At 53.1% G+C, this 19,484-nt stretch overlaps 2 protein-coding genes across 4 annotated transcripts in view; both read left to right on the forward strand.

The window, feature by feature from the left end:
* The window catches only part of XPO6 (exportin 6), a 57,567-nt gene extending 45,211 nt beyond the window's left edge, over positions 1-12,356 (forward strand). For all 3 annotated transcript variants that reach the window (XM_076350661.1, XM_076350662.1, XM_076350663.1), the window contains exons 15-24: positions 1,938-2,082; positions 2,524-2,670; positions 3,451-3,640; positions 4,814-4,969; positions 6,299-6,413; positions 6,906-7,077; positions 7,504-7,665; positions 9,746-9,844; positions 10,856-11,086; positions 12,084-12,356. In XM_076350661.1, the coding sequence (XP_076206776.1) occupies positions 1,938-2,082; positions 2,524-2,670; positions 3,451-3,640; positions 4,814-4,969; positions 6,299-6,413; positions 6,906-7,077; positions 7,504-7,665; positions 9,746-9,844; positions 10,856-11,086; positions 12,084-12,185 (1,519 nt within the window). In that variant the 3' untranslated portion in view covers positions 12,186-12,356. The remainder of the gene's footprint in view (positions 1-1,937; positions 2,083-2,523; positions 2,671-3,450; positions 3,641-4,813; positions 4,970-6,298; positions 6,414-6,905; positions 7,078-7,503; positions 7,666-9,745; positions 9,845-10,855; positions 11,087-12,083) is intronic.
* Positions 12,357-16,390: 4,034 nt separating this feature from the next.
* NME4 (NME/NM23 nucleoside diphosphate kinase 4) lies at positions 16,391-18,702 on the forward strand. Its single transcript, XM_076350946.1, has 5 exons — positions 16,391-16,491; positions 17,870-18,000; positions 18,147-18,248; positions 18,321-18,433; positions 18,508-18,702. Exons 1-5 carry the CDS (start codon positions 16,401-16,403, stop codon positions 18,626-18,628), a joined length of 558 nt encoding a protein of 185 aa, XP_076207061.1. The 5' UTR covers positions 16,391-16,400; the 3' UTR covers positions 18,629-18,702.
* Positions 18,703-19,484: the final 782 nt, after the last annotated feature.

Raw genomic sequence — 19,484 nt, forward strand, 5'->3', positions numbered from 1 at the left:
CTCAGGTAAAAGATGTTTTTCCTAGTACAGGGTTTCGAGTCCTTGGCTTCCAAGACAAACATATGCCTTCCAGCTATGCAAGCCATTTCTGAAACAAATGAATGCCTTCGATCCAGAAGTTGACATTAAGTGAAATCTTGATGCTGCTAGTAATCCAACACCGCTCTGTGACAGCCTTTTAGAGACCTTCCATTCTTAACGGTTGTGTACTACAAACCTGTTTCCCGCCAGCTGGCATTTTGTGAGCAGAATTTAAGGTTATCCTTTTGAACGCATCAAGTTGTTCTAGTTTGTGATTGCATGTGTAGCAGCTCCTGGAAAACCCACGCTAGATTTTTATCGTATAGGTCCCTGGATTTCTCCTGATAATCCCAAGTTACTAGCACTGAGTTTTGTGCAGACGATGTTCTTTTAATGGTCTCTTTCCTATTCTGGTTTAAAATAATTTGAGAGGCTTTTTCCATGATCTGTTAGCGAGGGGGTTTCGTCCTTTTCTCTGTCCCACGTCCCTGAAGAAACTTGTGATCCGTTTTCTAATGCTAGCGTAACAAAGGTACATTGTCAGACATTTGGAGGACACCTGTCTGTGTGATCCCAAAGAAATGTCCCGACTCAAAAATCTTGATCCGGTGCTGTGCCAAAAGTGTAATTATAAAGCATGATATAATCAACTGGTAGGTTGACTAAAAAATTGACCGTATCAGTTTATACCTTTGAATTAATACTGTTGCTTAATAGGTGAGTCCGGTTACAGCACACCTTTAAATATGCCTTGAATGTACAGGGTCCAGGACAAAGAAAAAAAATTTTAGGCCACGTAGCTAACATAATCGCAAGGAATGCACCTGTTCTCAGTTAATGGAAGAGTGGGAAAGAGTTTAGGCAATAAATACGCTAAAGGGGGAACACAAGATATTAAGGCAAAGCGTTGATTCAAAAAAACCCCTTCAACCTGCTGTTAAAGGTAAGATTTATTTTTTTTTAAATAGACTTCCTTATTTTTCCCCACTGTGCATAAACCCGCTGGACTTGCTGACAGAAGCAGAGGTGTTCAGGAGCTGGTTGATGCAGACCTGGGAGTTGCCTGCTGTAGACGACTGAGATCTTAAATGCAGTCACTACGTTGGGGACATGTGTATGTGGGAGAACCTTTGTTTTTCGAGGGAATATCAGTGCTCACAGACTACTCTTTTCAATAAAATCTGCAGAATAGGGATTGGTTAGATAGCATCCTTGTGATTGGGCAACGTGTTTTATAGACTGACAACCGTGTGTGACTAGATGCCAGAAGATTTCTATAAGATAATTACCTTCTGTCTCCCCTTGCCCGTAATCAAGTGGGCATATGAAATGAATCTTGTGCTGCAAGTCTAGGGAATACCTGTCTAGGTATTCCTAGAAGTCTAGGAGGTGGCTGTCGTGGCATTTGCCATTTTGCAGTCTTTCCAACTGTGTGAATTCGGGATTGCTTTCCATTTTTCTGCCTGTTTCTGCAGAGAGCTGAGAAGTCTGCAGAATCAGAATGCCACTGTATGTTGCTTTTAGCTTTAATAACAGCACAAGACTTTAAGTCTAAACAGAGATCCCAGACCTCTTCAGGTGCTTAAATACGATGTTAAAGAGTTCTGAAAAGAACCAAGGATGCCATTTTGCAGTCTTTACCTGATGCTCGCTGGCCCAACAGTCCTCCCTAGCTAGTGTAGTACAACTTTAAAACTATCTTCTCATCACTGCCAGTGAAACTTGGGTTATGATTAAGTTAGACTACTAAACGATTTTTAAAGACAAAACTGCCGGCTTTGAGAGTACCAGTGTTCTTTCCCAGTATGCTGTTGAAACTACCCACCGTGCTCAGGGTTTGTGCCCTTCTGCAGCTGTCCTGCTTGTGTTCCTTTTGTCCCATGTATGTATCTTACCCTTGCTCTGCTCCTCCGCAGCCACGCTCAGTCCCTGGCAGCGCTGCAAGCCTACGCGCACTGGCTCGCACAGTTCTACAGCGAAGTTCACCGGCAGAACCCGGAGCAGTTCATCTCTCTCGTCTCCACCGCCCTGGAGGCTATCACTCCCCTCATCAGCTCGAAGGTACCTTCCTCAGTGCTGGGCTGAGGCTGGGCTTCCACCTAGAGCAGGAGACTGCTGTTGCGTTCAGGTGTTTAACGGTCTGCTCTGGACCACACTGTGGCTCCTGATGTGAACCAGTCTGGGAGAGCTGGATGTCTGTCTTCCAGAGCCACAGCAAATGTCTCATGTAAGAGCAATTCTGTAGGACAAGCTAATACGAGAGTAAGCAACTTACAGGCATATAAACTCAGTCTAATGGCTTGAAAGCAGGGAAATTTCTCTCTTCCACAGTATTAAGGGAACTGACTCGTGCTCCGATTGGCAAATAAATACTATAAACTGTCTTGCTTGCAAAAACCTGGTAGTGGCAGCTTGCTGTGCTGTCTGACACCAGTGTTGCACCGTATGGTTCTGTGTGGTGGTGTTACTGGCCAGCCTGACCGTGTGCCGCCTCTATTTCAGGTGCAGGAGAAGCTGCTGCTGTCTGCGTGCCACCTGCTAGTCTCTTTAGCCACCACAGTGCGACCGGTGTTCTTGATCAGCATCCCAGCAGTACAGAAGGTGTTCAACAGGATCACGGACACTTCCGCTCAGCGGCTTCCTGATAAGGTGATTTGTCTCAAACATTGAAGAATGTAGATTAGATGCTTGGGAAGCTGTGCCTCAATTCTTACTGTAGTGAGGTATAACCTCAAAAAAAAAAAAAGGGGGGGGGGGGAGTGGGGGGCAGCAGTTATCTCTGTATTGTGCATATCCAGGAATGCCAGTGATAGTTTGTAAGTAATGACCTATTTCAAGCAACAGCATAAGGAAAAAAACCACAATTGCAACTCTTAGATCTTATTCCTTTCTCATTTGCTGACACAGTCCCTGACTCTGTCTTTATGTTGATTCTGACATACAGAAAGAGTTTTCTGTGAAACTTATATTATCGTTCCACATACCTCACTCCAAGTTAGTATTTATATTACGGAGGTACTGAAAAGCCACAGTGGAGGTTGGGATACGGTTGTATTGTGTGCTGGCACGGAGGCATAAAAGTGCTGTACAAGCATAGAAGCTTAGTGTATAAACCAGACAAGGAGTAATGAAAGTGGCATCGTCTTTGTTTTATGAATATGAAGAACAGAGACTTACTGTTGCAGGGAAGGGCTGACAGAGCTGGTTCCAGCCCTTAAGCGATGAAGCTTTTGCTTCTCTCTTACCTTGCGGAGCCGCTAGTTTTCGCTTGGGCTCAACTTCTGCTATTGAGCTCTTTCCTCAGATAGTGAGCACTGCTGGATGTCTTGCACATCTGTAAAATGTCACTCCAGGGTTGTGCTCTAGCATAAAGTGAATAGCACACGCTGTAAACCTTTGTCTCTTTGCTTAACGTCTCGTTGCTTCTAGGCCCAGGTGTTGGTGTGCAGAGCGCTGTCGAACGTATTGTTGCTGCCCTGGCCCAATCTTCCAGAGAGTGACCAGCAGTGGGCAGTTCGCTCCACCAACCACGCCAGCCTAATCTCTGCCCTCACGAGAGAATACCGCCAATTAAAATCCAATGCTATCTTGCCGCAGAGGAAAGTACAGCTGGAGGACAGTAAGTACCAGGTTTCTTGGGGTGTGTTGGCTTCTGACAGCTGCAGCGCAAACTGCTGATAGGCATCATTAAGCTGGTTTTCCAATAATTATTTTGGCTGAGAAACTCTATTTAGCGTATGGGGAGGACAGGAAAGGAGCAATTTATGTTTTCTTTCTTGTTTTAGAGACCCTTCTTCTGTGGGTGTGTAAAGGGCACTCTCACCCCAGGTTGCCTGTAAACTCTTCCATCAAAGTACTGTCTTCCTCAGTCGTGCAGGGAAGGTGGGATCAAGTTTGTGATAAAACTTTGAATAGCGGTGATTGCATTAGGAATATTTAACAGCCTAATGCTGGGACTACCACGCTGTAGTATTAGAAACACTGGCTGGAGGCAGCGTTAATGAAGATTATGGTTAATCTGTGTTTCTTAAGGGGAAAATAAGAATTTCTCCCAGACTTGGGAAGTACTGCAGGGGGTGTGTATGTGTAGGAGGAGAGCCCTGAACTGATGGGGTCCAGGGACCTTTGGAAGTTTCTGTGTATGTTTTGGGATTGCTTTTGGGTGTGTCTGTCTTTTTTGAGAATCACTTTAAAAATTGTGTAGAAGTACGCAGTGTCACAGCTTCTGACAAACCTGACGTGCTGGTCAGCTGTGTGCAGGGAGGGAGCATGGGAGAGGGTGGTTTGCTCCTCACAAGAAGAATATCAGCAGACTGCTCACGTGGGCTGAACTGAGCCAGTTCAGTTCTCCCAGCATTTGGGTTAGCTTATACAGTGACTGTGTTTCACTCCAGTTGTTACTTTCAGAAATAGAAATCTGCGGTATATTTTGCTGTCATAATGTGCTGCTTTTTTCTTGGCTAGTGTTTCTTTAGCATTAGCATATTGTGAATAATATTGTTTACAGCTCGCCCCTGCATCTGAGTAGTTGAGCAGTGGGTGCATCTGTAGGGCAGTAAACCTGTGTAATTTAAGAAAGCGAGTAGCCACAGTGACCTAATTGAACCTGTTTAAATGTTTAAAATGCGAACATGCACTTGGGAATATTTTTGACTCCAACCTGGGTTTGGTGTATATGCTGCCCTGTAGGTTGTTTTAGTTACCGTGTGTGTGAACTTGACTTCTCTTCCTTTCTTGCCTCTGACTCGTAGTTTTGACACATGCAGGAAGTATCACCTCTCTTATTTTGCAGCCAAAGTGATCATCCATCAGACACTCAGCGTTTTAGAAGATATTGTAGAAAGTATCTCTGGAGAATCCACCAAGTCTCGACAGATCTGTTATCAGTCGCTGCAAGAATCCGTGCAGGTCTCACTAGCCCTCTTCCCAGCTTTCATTCATCAGTCAGGTATAACCATAGGACAGGCTTTAATGCTGTGAGTAGCTTTATGACCTACTGATAACACCCAAAGTCCATCAGCATAGAATCGTGGTGGTGTTCGCGTGAAGTGTGTGGGTTTGCTGTGCCTAAGTGTAATGCGAGTCTGTACTTCTGGGTGGGCTGGGCTGAATCAGAACAGGAAAGGGAGATCTCCTCTGCCATCTAGGATACAGGCATGAAGGTTTGTCACGCTTCCAGAAGATGGAGATGCCTTGTGTTGTGTTCAGCAGCGAAACAAGAATGGAGCTGATCCTGAGCACAAAAAAGCTTTAAAATACCCTGTCTGTCTATGTTTGCCACTTACATTCTCTCCAGAAGCTTGAAGACAAGGAGGAGCAGATCTCATCATATAGGTCAAATGATGTGGGGGTGGTTTTTTCCCCCCTGTAAAAGAAAGGCTCCTGAGATGTAACCAGGACTGTTGCTTGGCAATCTTGTGGCCAGTGACTTACGTTTTGTATCACATCAGGGTAGCTCGAATGCCCAGGGCTACAGCAGTTTCTCTTGTGAAGAGCAAGGCGTTCCAGGAAAACTTTTGGAGCTGGTGGGATTTTCTCAGTGAAGCAGGCTTGGGGGAGGCAAAACAAAGTTGAAACTCAGAGAGGATCCAAGACAGCAAGCTGATGCTGTGACTCCAGTGAACTGTTGTCTTCAGAACAGGCTAGCAGCCTCATGTGATTGCTATTTATTGGCTATAAAAGGCTGTATGAAGGAGGAGTTGAGCAGCTTCAGCTTACCGTGGTTATTCAATAAGGCATGTTGGGACTGATGAAGAATTAGCTGCGGTGCTGATCAGCTAGCTGCACAACCACGCGCTGAAAATGACTTCTGAAGTCAGAAGGGTCTCTTCAGTTCCTGCCACAAAAAAAAGAAGCTGGATTCTGTCTCCTAGCCACCCCAAGCTGTGTGGCTGTTTTGGATTTCCTTGGATTTCCTGTTAACCCTGTACGAGCAGTGAACAACTGGAGATGGGCCCAACCATCACCAGAGCTCTCTCCAAGCGCTCTGTGCGGGCAGACCAGACTAAGGGCCTTGCTGATAGTATTGTATTTGTTCTGAGTCGTTTGGTTCTGCCTGTACTTGTAATCCCTGGTGGTTTTCAGAAATGGATGAACATTTTTTTAAGCCCTGTAGTACCAGCTGTTGGTTTCAGGTTCTAATGGCAACCCTGCTGCTGAATTTCCAAGAGTAAATAGGGTTCACTGTACAGGAGGAGCAAATCTCACATAATGGACTTACTGATGCATTTGAACATGACCTTAACATGTTCTTTTGGCTTTCCTGTTCTTATCTTAGATGTGACAGATGAGATGCTGAGCTTCTTCCTCACTCTGTTTCAAGGACTGAGGGTGCAGATGGGAGTGCCTTTCACCGAGCAGATCATACAGACCTTCCTAAACATGTTCACCAGGTATTGTCCCGTGTTGGACACTTCTTTCTTATCCCTCGGGATGATTTATCTTGGTAAGCTGCTCACAGAATGGGTCCCTGCCCCTAAAGAGTGTAGTATTTCCAACCCCTTAGTGTCCAGACTTTTGTCATGTCCCAGGGCTAAATGTAAGGAAAATGCTTCCAGGCCTGAAGTCACCCAGCCCATGCACGTCAGTCGTACAGGCCATCGTGCAATTTCAGCTCTCCCACAGGCTTTCTGGAGTGTGTGATACCGAATTGGAGTCTCACATTGCCTATTAGCTCCTACCCAAGATCTGAGGGTACCCCGACAATCTCTCAAGCTTTTGTTGGGGAAGGGGGTCTGTCAAAACCTAGCTCCCTTCTGTGGCTTAATGGACTTGGTCTGTATTAGTTGAGCCAAGTTTAGAGGCATTACCTGCTTTCCTTTAAATCAGGTAAGCATGCAGATCTCTGGGAAGGTTCCTATGGAATGACTTTGTTTTTGTCGTAGGGAACAGTTGGCAGAGAGCATCCTCCATGAGGGCAGCACTGGCTGTCGGGTGGTGGAGAAGTTTCTGAAAATACTGCAAGTGGTGGTACAAGAGCCAGGCCAAGTATTCAAGCCTTTTCTACCTAGCGTCATCTCACTGTGCATGGAGCAGGTCTACCCCATCATTGCAGAGGTAGGGCTGTTCTCACAGGAGGTGAAGGAAAGGGGAGACGGGAAGGGAAGGCATTGCTGGGGGGGTGGGAGGAATGAAGCTTTTTGCTTTCCAAGAGCTGTAAATGTCAGTCCCCGTGCAGGGAAAACTGGGTGACTAGGCAGTGGGAATTGGAAGCAGCATGGGTGGAGGATTTTGTCAGGAATTGTCAGAGGCTAAAATTACAGATGTGCTCAAAGCAGGAGGTAAAACTCAAAACTCGATGATGCGTTATTAGCGTGATCCAACAGTTGCCGAGTTTGGTGCCTGCCTTAGGAGGAAATACTTGGATGCTCTGGTACCTTGGCTGCAAAGCGCTGCCCTGGGTGGCCAGAGTGGGATCCAGGGGATGAGTGGGATTCCAGCACAGGAGCCTGCTTTGAGTTGTTTGTTCTCCTCTCCTCCTAGCGCTCATCTCCTGATGTGAAAGCAGAGTTGTTTGAGCTGCTTTTCCGGGTCCTCCACCATAATTGGCGGTACTTCTTCAAATCTAGTGTGTTGGCTAGTGTCCAAAGAGGAGTGGCAGAAGAGCAGATGGAGAACGAAGCACAGTTCAGTGCCATTATGCAGGTAACTCAGCTACTCCCGCGGTTGTCCAGAACCCTTTCTGCTACTTGTAGCAGTGCATTAAACATGTGGCTTGTGGGGATTAGACCATGTCTTGAGTGAGGTCTTGCCTTCAGGAACTGATGAAAATCAAAGTGCTTGTAGAGTGGTCTTGCTGATGTGCTTTACAAGGCACAGCGTGCCTCACTGAGCCGGGGAGCAAGCAGTGAGGAAGGAATGTTAATTCCTTTCCATGCCTCATCCTGCATCTGGACCTAAAAATATATTACTGACGCTGACCCATTTACTTCTGTTACAAGTCTTGTGGTTAGCACTAGGACAAATTGTCAGTGCAGGAAAGTGTTCCTGAGACCAAGATGTCTTTTGGTTTATATGGACTTGTTCTGTGCTGTACCATCGGATCTGGTAGAGAAGGGTCAGCGGGGTAATATCCTATAGGCTTTGGCCTGGGGAATAAAGAAGGCAGAGGCAGTGTGCCAGCACGTACACGGAGCCAGCACCAATCTTCTCAGGCTGGGGATTTTGATTTTTTTTTAAGAATAACAGACTGTGTTCCATGTGTCAGTCAGAGCTGGCCAAATGAGTTCCTGTGCAGTTCCTAGATGTAAGAACTGTCCCCAAAACAGGTGGTGCAACTTAAAAGTAAAATCAGAAAAAAAAAAAATCAGCCTCCTAATCTGGTATCAGAGTACCTGGTGTGGGGCCCTTCACCTCCAGCCCATGTCAGTGTAAACAAAAGCATGTTTGCACCATGTTCTGCAACCTCAGAGTAGGGCTTGCTCCTCCGAGGGTGCTGAACGCCGGAGCGGAGGGCCGTGTGCTTAGACTTCAGGTGGGAGGACTTTTTGCAGAGCTGCCCCATCATGGAGTGCTTCTGGAGACTGGGTCCCTTCTGATACGTGAGTGAAGAGGGAGCACTTGCGCTGATGTAAACCGTATTGGTGTTTCTCTCTGGCCTTTCCTTATCTTAGCATCTTTTGATGTGAATGAGGCCCAAGCTGGTCCCTGTGCAGGGCTGTCCAAGCATCTCTTTCACCTGTAGCAGTGTAACACTTCCAAACTCACCCGAGTGCCTTGTTTTGGAAGATATTTACATGGTAACCTCAGTATTAACTTCAGGCTGGTTGACAATACTGAACTACTTGTCTTACGACTTGCCTCCTGTTGTTTTGATACAAAACCTCTTCTTTAATGTTCTCTAAGCGTTCTCAACAGTGTTTTGTGTGAGTGATACGAACTTTGTGTGCTGGTTTCCACCAGAGATCTGAGTCCAGAACTGGCTCAGTCTTGAAGGGACTTGAGCCGTTTTTGTCTGTTTAACAATAAATGGCTGGTATGGTGGAATAAACTCTTCCATTCGTGATGCCTTGAAGCAGCAACTGGTAAAATTCTGTTGCCTATCTCTGTACAGAGCTTACCTCGTCTGCCTACATCATCTGTACAGTGTTTCAGAGGAGCTCAAGGTATAAAAGATGTTTTATCACAGAGTCTGTGCAGGCCTACCAGGCTAGTTCAGCAGGGTCCAGCAAATTTTGTTCCTAGGCTCTCTACTGCTACTGTAATGCCCAGCTCAGCCTCCCAGCTCCCATCACCAACTTCTTTCTAATTCAGTGCAGTAACATGTTAAACACATCTGCCAGTCACCTTGGTCTTTTGACTTGGACTGAGAACAAAACCTCTGCATGTGTTCTGCTTTTGTTCGTGCTTGCCATGCTACCTTAGGTAGCGTCCCTGAGAAACAGCCATATCCTTCACGAGCAAACTGCCTGCCAAGGGAGCTGTGCTCAGCATCTCTGCTCCTCTTCAATGCAAGCTTGGCCCACCCGTTCCCAACAGACCCAGCTTAGCAACTGTTCTGCAAGGATATGACCATGTTTCCACTAAAATTTCTTCATTCCTGTTGGTCTGGCAGCAGCGCGGTTGACTTAACTGCCTCTCTTTTATTAGTTTGCTGCGCTGAGAAGCAGCTGAGGCTCGCAGGGGTTTGTTCTGGTGTCAGGGTGAAAATGATGTTGTTCTGCCTGGCAGGTCTGATATTCTTTGTAATATCAGTCCCCGTCCTTCAATTCTGCTTTGTTCGTAGGCGTTTGGCCAGTCCTTCCTGCAGCCTGACATTCACCTGTTCAAGCAGAATCTCTTCTACTTGGAGATGCTGAACACCAAGCAGAAGCTGTACCACAAGGTGGGTCCTAGTTGACCGTTGTGCACACTGTGCATGGTGATAGGTGGGCGCTGTTCTGAGACTTGTTCGAAATGGGTCAGAAACTGAAGGTCAGGATCTGGGGGCTTGTATGTCACAGCCTTTGGTTGGTTGCTGTGATCCTGATGGATACGTTGCTGGTCAGAGTGGCATTACCGCCTCCCTGACACTGCTGCAGTGGGCACAGGAGGGATCCCAGCTCTAGTCAGTCAAAGCAAAGCCTTGATGCGTTCCCTCCTGTGACAATGAGGGAAAGCAAAGGAGAGACAGCAACAGTGCGATTTGTCTGAGGAAGTAGAAGCTGGGATCATCAGTGGGACAGTGGCAGAGCCCCTCCATCATTCCCATCTGGGTCAGCCGCGGGGTATCTAGTATTTACAGTCGGTCGCGGCCAGGTGGTTGTCTCTGTCGCTGTCATGTAGGACCCATCCTCCAGACCCTCTAATTTAGACCTGTTAGCTGCTGTCATGAAGGATTAAAGTTGGAATCCAGGGTCCTGCCCTTCTGGTTAGCCTGTGAAAGCAGAGCTTTCAGGTTCGCATCTATGGTCACAACTCAAGGACAGCCCATCATGTTAACAGCTGCCTGTTGCAGACTTTTAGGCAGCTAGACAGATTCCCTGGCTTTCAGGAGCACTGTGCAGGGCTAAAACCGGCTGGAGTTTGAATGGGCCTTGATGCTGTTTGCTTAAATGCCAATGCTTAAAACTTGGGTCAGACGCATGAGGTAAGTGTGGCCAAATTCACCACTAACTTTAAAGCTGATATCAATCTAGCTTACTGTAGCCATTTGTGATCTTGGCTTGGCTTATTATCTCTGTGCTCACAGGAGTTTGCAGACCCCGCTGACAGCAGCCCTGTGCAGCCATGCTCGCTTGCCTGGTCTGACCTCGATGAGTTTGTACTTCTAAAGCAGTGTGCTGGCTGCCGCGGTCCCCTCTGTGGGAGGATTGCTGGTGTGAAGATGCCTAACTGTGCTTCTCTCACTGTGCAGAAGATCTTCCGGACAACCATGCTGTTCCAGTTTGTGAATGTGCTACTTCAGGTGCTTGTCCACAAGTCGCATGACCTGTTGCAGGAGGAGATTGGCATTGCCACCTACAATATGGCCTCAGTGGACTTTGATGGCTTCTACTCAGCCTTTCTCCCCGAGTTCCTGGCCAGTTGTGATGGTGTGGACTCGAACCAGAAAAACGTGCTGGGAAGGAATTTCAAAATGGACAGGGTAAGAAGGTGAAACGCTGCAGCAGAGTGCCAGTATTCCCAGGACGCGCAGAGTTTTTCTCCTAGAACATGCTGGCAGACAGCTGTGAGCTTCCCAGGGCAGTGTTTTGAGGCAGTACCTTTTGTTCCAAACGCTTCCATGCTCAGCAATGCCTAGCCAAGGATTTTTCACTGTAGGTAGCAGAACTGCCGTCTCATCTCTTGGACTGCCGAATGCTGTGGGAGTTAGGGAATATGTTTCCTGGAGGAAGTTTTCATAGGGGTAGACTGACATTTTCTAGAGTGGGACACTCGGATCCTTGCCAAAATCTCGCTCCAGCTGCTGGCCAGATGGTTGAGGGTTACCGTGAGGACAACAGCAGAGTAGCTGCAATGGCTCTCAATTCTTTCAAATCCCTCGTATGCGTGTGAAGCAAATGGGGGGGTCTGTAACCTCCCTGTGGAACATCACGGCAGTGCGTCAGGTTGTGGCTTCCATCTGCTGAAGCTTGCTTGTCCGTTGAGTGCTTCCTCTCCTCTGGGAGACGATGGGGATTTGAGACCAAGGGTTGAGGGTAGGAAAGGAGCCTTGACAGGATCACTGGACTCTAGAAGGCAATTGCTCTTCAGGAAAATTAGGCCTTGTTACGGGGAACGTGGCACTCAGGAACCTCGGCAGGAATGCAGTGAGCAGTTGCCGCTGCAGATGGCCGTGTTGTGACCGTCCGTGTAGTGCCTGACTCCACACCGAGAAGCCGGTGCTGTGAACGGAGCCCAGATCTCTGTAGTCAGCTCTCTGCGTGGAGCAGCTCTGGAGCTGCGTCTCTGCTCCCCATCCATGGCCTGCAGGAACTCAGTTTTCCTGGGCTCAGACTCCGGAGGAAGGGGTCTGTTGTTCTCATGTATGAAAATACACGTGGGTGTCTGGCCCTCTCGGTTCCTTTCTGTGCTCTGCTGTAAGACAGTGCTTGTAGCTATTACTCTGTTTGCGGTACAACGTGTTGTTTGATCTTTTCCAGGATCTGCCATCGTTTACCCAGAATGTGCACAGGCTGGTGAATGACCTGCGTTACTACAGACTCTGCAATGACAGTTTGCCCCCTGGAACTGTGAAACTATAGTTACTGCACTGGACTCGTGTTTTGATCACTGTAGGGAACGGATCCGTATTTCGTTTTGCCACCGCCTTCTCTCCTCCCTGGTTTTGTCAGTACTGCAGGACGCGGTGTCTTGCACATGGGCACATCTTCTTGGATTCACGCACCATGCTTCCTTCCCCCCCCCCCCCCCCCCCCCAACCCAAAGGCCCCCAGCTGGAGTCAGCACTGTCTGCAGGATGTGTCTTAACGCCCAACCGCAGGGCATCTCGACTGTATGGAAAGTCCTCTCGCTGGGGTTTTGTTCTACTAACGTAGCACTTTGTTGCGTCCGGAGATTTCTGTGGAGTTGTCTTGAGAGATCATGTACGTATCAAACATGAGGCAGAAGCGCCAAAGACTACTTCAGACATTCGTACCTTCGTGTCATTCCACCTTCCTGCCCCTGCCCAGCTCTCGGAGGAGACGGCTCGTGATGTTGGGACTGTTTTGGCACTTCTGTCACTCCCTTTGTTTCTAAATTGCCTTGAAAACCTCCCTGCTGTTTGTGGGGATTAGAGACTCTTTTGGGTTTTTTTTAAACGTTTTCTCATCATTCCATTGTGATACTAAAACAACATGCTTAATGGAAATAAAGTGCTTACTTTGTTGTTTTAAATAACTTGTAACTTGTTCTAGTTTCCTTGTAGACCTGTCACCAAGCCGTTCCACTAGATGAAAATGCATTTTGCGCTGCAGGCGGTGATCTGCAACCTTTCCCCATGATCAGGCTGAGGACAGGCAGCGGGTACTGTGCCCTGGGTGCAGAAGTGCCTCGTCTGGGCTCCGTGCGAGTCGGACGGTGCTCTGGGAGCACTCCAGCAGCTCTTGAAAGGTGCTGTACTGGACTGGTGCAGATCGGTGGTGAACTTCTTTCTCTGCTCAACCCTCATTCTGTTTACCGCCGATGTTCCCTGATGTTTTCCGTTACCTGTTGCGGTGATCTGTTCATTCCTTCCAGCAGACCTTTGCCTGAATTTATCAAGAGCTGCCTAACGTTCACGGTGTTGCATCACAGGAGGCCTGAGCTGAAGGCCAGCCGCTGGCCAGAATGACCCGATAGTGGCATCTGAGCATAAGGTTAAAATCCCAGTCCCCAGTCAGACAGGACCAGACTTTGTGGGGCTTGTGAATCTCTGACCATGCAGCTGGGAAGGATTTTGGTTTTCTTTTTCCCCCCTGAAGTCTAGTCAGGTAGCTAGTGTAGAGCAGTAAATCAGTCTTAATTCTCTGCAGTTACGATGGCAGCTGCAGTAAGGGCTGCGTGGTGGGAACAGGACCTGTCGCTGTGAAGGGAGCAAGTCTGGAGGAGGTGTTAAGGTTAGCGTGGATTCTCCCTAAACGTTTGTAGACATGGACTTGAAGTGAGATGGCTGCACGTGGACAGCTGGGAGGTGTCAGGGGTGAGACAGAGTGTAGGGAGCGCTTGCTCCACAGTTCCTTTAGTTACGGTTTTGTAAAAAACCGACATCCTGCGATGTGCGTGTTTGCTGTTTGGAGATAATGTACGCTGTTTGGATAACCCGTGTGCAGGCAGCGCCTTGCATCCAGGCTGTCTGAACCGGGACCAGGCTGATGTTTGGGCTTCATCCCCTGCAACGAGCAGCTTGAGTTGAAAGTTGCGCATGAACCAAAGTCCAGCCTGCCGAGGACATGCCTCACCAGGTACAGTCCTTGCAGCTGAGGGCTGTGAACCACCGTCTGCAGAGGTGACGGGTGTGTGAAGACCAGTGTGAAGGTGGGTGATGATCTGGCACCAGACTTGCAGAGCTCCGACTTCCCCTGAGAGTGAAAGGCACTGAGCTCCCTGCAAGCCAGAACCTGCCCCAGGAGCGCGTGGTTCAGAGCAGCCAGCCTCTGGAGCAACTCGGTGTCGCTCTCTGCACTTGAAACTTTGAGTCCTTGTTTTTCCTGGCGGTTATTAGGTGTATGAAAATGCGGCGCAGGGTCCAGACCTGTCCGCAGAGCCTGCCCCTGCCACCCCAGTGCCTCACAGCAGTTACTCAAGCCACAGTGGGAGGACAGCGGTAGCTGGCTGCCGCCACCTCCACCAAGCGCCCCGGCTGTGGCTTCCTTCGGAGATGGGCTTAAGGGGACTTCATCCGCTGCTGGCACAGCTCCCCTCCCGGCACGGCTCTCTGGGCTGGTGGCGCTTCTGTTTCTTGCAAAACATTTGGTTGACAGACGGTGAAAGGGCATGTTTTTCCCTTGATCAAGGGCAGCAGCTGGAAGGTGGCCAAAGCCCAGGCTGGAACCTGCCAGCCCTTGTGCTAAAAGCTCTTTCTCCTTTGCCAGCCATCACCTAAAGTGCGGGGCTGGCCGCAGCACCCCAGCCCTCTGGGTGAGCAGGGCAGCTCGCTGGATAGAAATCGGGGGCCCTTCAATATTTATGCATGTGATTGCCTTAATCTTCCCCAAAGAAAAATTTCTTTACTGAAAGAGCGGTTAAACATTGGAAGAGGCTGCCCAGGGAAGTGGTGGAGTCCCCATCCCTGGAGGTATTTAAAAGACGTGTAGATGAGGCGCTTAGGGACATGGTTTAGTAGGTGGTGGTGTTGGGTCGATGGTTGGACTCGATGATCTTAGAGGTCTTTTCCAACCTTAATGATTCTATGAAACCCCTTCCTCTGTACCATCACCCCTGGCGCAGCAGACACTGGAGAGGGGCCTTTTACCCCCTCGAGCCCCCTCTTCGGGTGGGTGTCACCAGCTTCTGGCCAGCAAAAAGTCTGTTTGGCAAGAGCTGGTGCTCTCTCTGCCCATGGGGGAAGCCATGTCGGATGTTTTTGCAGCCATGCTGAGCACAGCAGGCCCTGGGAGCCCCCATGTGCTCCCCAGGCTGTGGCTATTGGGAGCCCCGGTCCCCAACTCCCTGCACTCTGGGGGGTTCAGGAAGGGAATGAGAAAGATGGTGATCAAGGAGCCAAATGCGTGTTGGAGACAGGCTCAAGTCCAGCCTCCCCCGGGGCCCCCAGCTCTCACAGCCCCACTAATTGCTTTGAGCCAGTGTGTGTTGGGCATGTTCCTTGACTCCTCTTTCAAATTATCACAGGTTTAGAAAATAGGCTTGAAGTGACCAGGATTTTCCATGAACTTGCAGATACTTTAATAGCAATGTTTGTGTCAAGCTGCTCTCTCAAGAGCTGTCTTGGGAGCTTGGGATGTATGGGAAGCTCAATAAAGAGTGATCCCCCAGCATGGGCTGTGGGATGGGGCTGTCTGAGATCCGAGGCCCCATATACCTGCCTGCAGGGCTGCCCCTGCCCTGTGGGAGCAGGCAGAGCTCCCACGCCCATTTAATTCAACCTTAAGGAAAACTCGAATCTGAGCTGGAGCAATGCTGCGAAGAGGAGCTGGAGTTTCGCAAACTCCCCCTCTTTTCTGCCTCCTTCACCACAGGCCAGGGTGAAGGAAGGGGCCCTGGTGGCTCTGTCCCTGTCACCGATGTGTGTGCAAGGCTCATCCCCCTCCCTGCTTCCCACAGCCTTCGGTGATGCAGAGGGGTTCCCGCCTGGGCAGTGCTGCAGCTGAGCAGGGCAGGGGAAGCCTCTGCCCCCCATGGCCTTGCACCCCTTTCCCAGCACCTGCTAGGGGTCCAGGCCAGCCCCGTGTCCTATGGGGAGGGCACCAGCCTGGGTGCTCCCCGCTGCAGCCCTTCCCCGGGGTGTGGGGGGCTTGCGTGGGGCTGGGGGATGCCCGCAGCACCAGCACCCCCAGCTCAGGCTGGCACGGGCTAATCGGGAGTCTCTCCTCACCTGGGCTGGTACCATCAGGGGCAAAGCACGAAGCAGATCTGGTTTTTGGCAGGGTCTGGCCCACCCATGCTTTTGAGTCACCCGTGGGATGGGTGCGGGCTCTGCTCCCGCCTGGGCGGGGTTGGGGCTCGGCCCCGCCAAGGGAAGGCGTCGCTCCGTCCCAGGGGACGCTCCGTCCCGGGGTGCCTGCGCTGGGATGCTCCGCGCCGGGGGATGCTCCGTGCCCGCACGTCCCATGCTGCGATGCTCCGTGCCGGGGATGCTCCGCACTAGGGACGCCCTGTACCGGGATGCTCCGTGCAGGCGCGGCGGCCGCCCGGTCCCGGCGGCTGCTTTAAGGGGAGGGACGGAAACCTGACCCGTCCCCGGGCTCGGCCGGGCCCTTAAAGCCTCCGAGGGGGCGGCCGAGCCCCGCCGCGGCCAGGTCCGACCCGCCGGCCCCGTCATGGGCTCCCTGGGGCGCTGCCTGGCCCGGAGCCTGCTGCGGGGGCAGCCGGGCCTGAGCCGCCCCCCCGGGCCCCGCTGCTACGGCTCCGGTGAGACACGGCCCCGTCCTGCCCCCGGCCCCTTCCCCGTCCTGTCCCTGGGGACCCTGTCCCCATCCCTGTCCTGTCCCTGGTGCAGGGGTTGCTGCCCTCAGCCCCTTCCCTATCCTGCCCCTGGGGACCCAGTCCTGATCCCTGCCCTGCCGCTGGGCACCCTGTCCCCATCCCCATCCTGCCCTCGGTCCCCTGCTCATCCCGCCCCTCGGGGCTCCTGTCCCTGTCCTGCCCCCATGGTGCCCACCGCCCCATCCCCTCCCGGTGCCCCCGGTCCCCCAGCGCCCCCTCCCTCCGCCCCGGGGGAAGCCCCCCCAGGCAGGGTGTCCGGCTCCTGGGGTCCTTCACTTCTCTGTGGTGTGGGTCAGTGCCGGGGTCTCACCCCATGCGTCCAGATGGGGCAGAGGCCGTCCTGCAGGTCCTGAGGGGTTTGGTGTCCCTGGGGCTGGGATGGGGCAAGCCCTGCACCATCCCCAGGGTGGGAGCCATGCGAAACGGGGCCGCGTCCGGCAACACCTAGAAAAGCGGGTGAAATCGTGGGGTTTGCTCCCACCGGCACTGGGGCCGGCCCGGCCTCGCCACCCAGGGCAGGACCCCGAAGCCTGGGGCTGACAGTGAAGCGCCCCGGCTTGGCATCCTCTCTCCCTCTCCCTTCCTCTCCTTCCTGTCCTATTCCTCCGGCAGACAGGACACGCTGTCCCTTGGGGGACTTCTGTCCCCTCCTGCCAGCACGGCTCCGGTAGGGCCAGTGGCGGAGTGAGGGGGTTGGCGGCGATGCCGGACCCTGCCGTCCCACGGGTGATGGTGATGCCAGACCCTGCCGTCCCACGGGTGACAGCGATGCCAGACACTGCCACCCCACGGTGCTCAATTTTGCTCTCCACCAGTGGAAGGCTGCGACCAGGGACCCGTTTTGTGCCAGGGCTGGTGCCTGGCTGCCTCTGGGCAGGGGGAAGCACCCGAGGCTGGGCAGGAGCGATGGCACACAGGGTGGCACCCGCAGTCCCGGCACCGGGACACGGCAGTGCGGTGCGCTCGGCCGAAACCAGAGCCAGCCCACCCCACGCTGGGTTAAAGGGTGTTTCCCGGCCACAGACGTGTCCTCAACACCCATCAGGGCTTTGCAGCACGTCCCTTGGGTCCCTGCTGGGACCCCGCCAGTCTGCCGGGCACAGCTTGGCCGGGGGCACACGGCCCCGGGATGCGGATAGGGATCGGGACAGGGGTGGGGATGGGTTCACCCTGCGGCAGCCGCTGCCTGCTGGGACCAAGCAGCAACCCGTGGTGCCCTGGGAGCAGCTTGGGGTCCGGCTGCCGTAACCCGTGCCCATGTCCCGTGCCTGGTGGTGACACTGGCCCCTCCGTCCCTGTGCAGCCCCCCCAGAGCTGCAGGAGAAGACGCTGGTGCTGGTGAAGCCGGATGCGGTGCAGCGGCGGCTGGTGGGGAACGTCATCCAGCGCTTCGAGCGGCGCGGCTTCAAGCTGGTGGCCATGAAGCTGCTCCAGGTACCCATCCCCACTGAGCTGCCACCCATCCACCCGGGGGACCCTGCTCCCTGCACCTCACAGCCGGCTCAGGGGGGTGCCGGGAGGGGCGTGTCAGCAGGGAGCACCGGCCAGGTGTCCCCATCGTCACCCCACGCTGCCATCAGGCGGACCAGGGTCTCCTGGACAAGCACTACCAGCAGCTGCGGCAGAAGCCCTTCTACCCCGCGCTCCTCGCCTACATGACCTCGGGGCCGCTGGTGGCCATGGTGAGGGGCTGGGACGGGGGGTTTGGGGGTCCCGGGGCTGTCCGGGGGACTCAGGCATCCCCTGTCCCGCAGGTGTGGGAGGGCTACAACGTGGTCAGGTCCACGCGGGCCATGGTGGGGGACACCGACTCGGCGGCGGCAGCGGCGGGCACCATCCGGGGGGACTTCAGCATGCACGTCAGCAGGTAGGGGTGCGGGGCGGGCGGCGGGGCTGGTGGCGGGACCCCACGGCCATGGCACCGTCCCCATCCCCACGCAGGAACGTGGTCCACGCCAGCGACTCAGTAGAGACGGCCCGGCGGGAGATCGGCTTCTGGTTCCAGCGGGACGAGCTGGTGGCCTGGGAAAGCGGAGACCGGGACTATACCTATGGGCCCTAGGGTGGCCCCAGCCGGAACGGACCCCCAGCCCCGGGCAGGGCTCCCCGGCACCACAATAAACCCCGGTGCCTCCAGCCGTGGCTCCGGTGTCCTCCCTTGGACGGTGCCGGCCAGCGCCGTGGGGCTCTGGGGTGGTACAGGGGGGCACTGGGGGGGGTACTGGGATGTCCCTAGAGGTCACAGGGGTGGTACTGGGAAGTTCTGTGAGACACGGGGATGTCCATGGGGGGACACTGGGGTGGAACTTGGAATCTCTGGAAGACACTGGGTCAGTACTGGGAAGCTCTGGGGAGGCACTGGGAAGCTCTAGGAGGTACTGGGACACTCTGGGAGACACTGGGATGTCCCTGGGGAGCACTGGGGCGGTACTGGGAAGCTCTGGGAGGCACTGGGACGTCCCGGGGGGACACTGGGGCCGTACTGGGAAGCTCTGGGAGGCACTGGGACGTCCCGGGGGGACACTGGGGCCGTACTGGGAAGCTCTGGGAGGCACTGGGACGTCCCGGGGGGACACTGGGGCAGTACTGGGAAGCTCTGGGAGGCACTGGGACGTCCCGGGGGGACACTGGGGCCGTACTGGGAAGCTCTGGGAGGCACTGGGATGTCCCCGGGGGCAGCAGGAGGCTCTGTAGGTCACTGGAAGAGATGGGGGGGGGGTGTCTGGGCTGGCAACGGGGGCTCCGGGGGGCACTGGGATGTCGCTGGGAGGGCCGGGGCGTCGCTGGGCTGTCGCCGGCGCACCGGGCTGTCACCGGGGGCACGGGGATGTCGCTGGGAGGGCCGGGGCGTCGCTGGGCTGTCGCCGGCGCACCGGGCTGTCACCGGGGCCACGGGGCGGCACTGTGGGACGCCGCTC

This window comes from Aptenodytes patagonicus, chromosome 13 (genome assembly GCF_965638725.1).
Source record: "Aptenodytes patagonicus chromosome 13, bAptPat1.pri.cur, whole genome shotgun sequence".
Taxonomy (NCBI): domain Eukaryota; kingdom Metazoa; phylum Chordata; class Aves; order Sphenisciformes; family Spheniscidae; genus Aptenodytes; species Aptenodytes patagonicus.

Coding starts and splice junctions, on each gene's coding strand:
- NME4 (XM_076350946.1), top strand. CDS start 16,401: ATGGGCTCCCTGGGGCGCTGCCTGGCCCGGAGCCTGCTGCGGGGGCAG. Junction 16,492..17,869: donor GCCCCGCTGCTACGGCTCCG/GTGAGACACGGC, acceptor GTCCCTGTGCAG/CCCCCCCAGAGCTGCAGGAG. Junction 18,249..18,320: donor CGGGGCCGCTGGTGGCCATG/GTGAGGGGCTGG, acceptor CCTGTCCCGCAG/GTGTGGGAGGGCTACAACGT.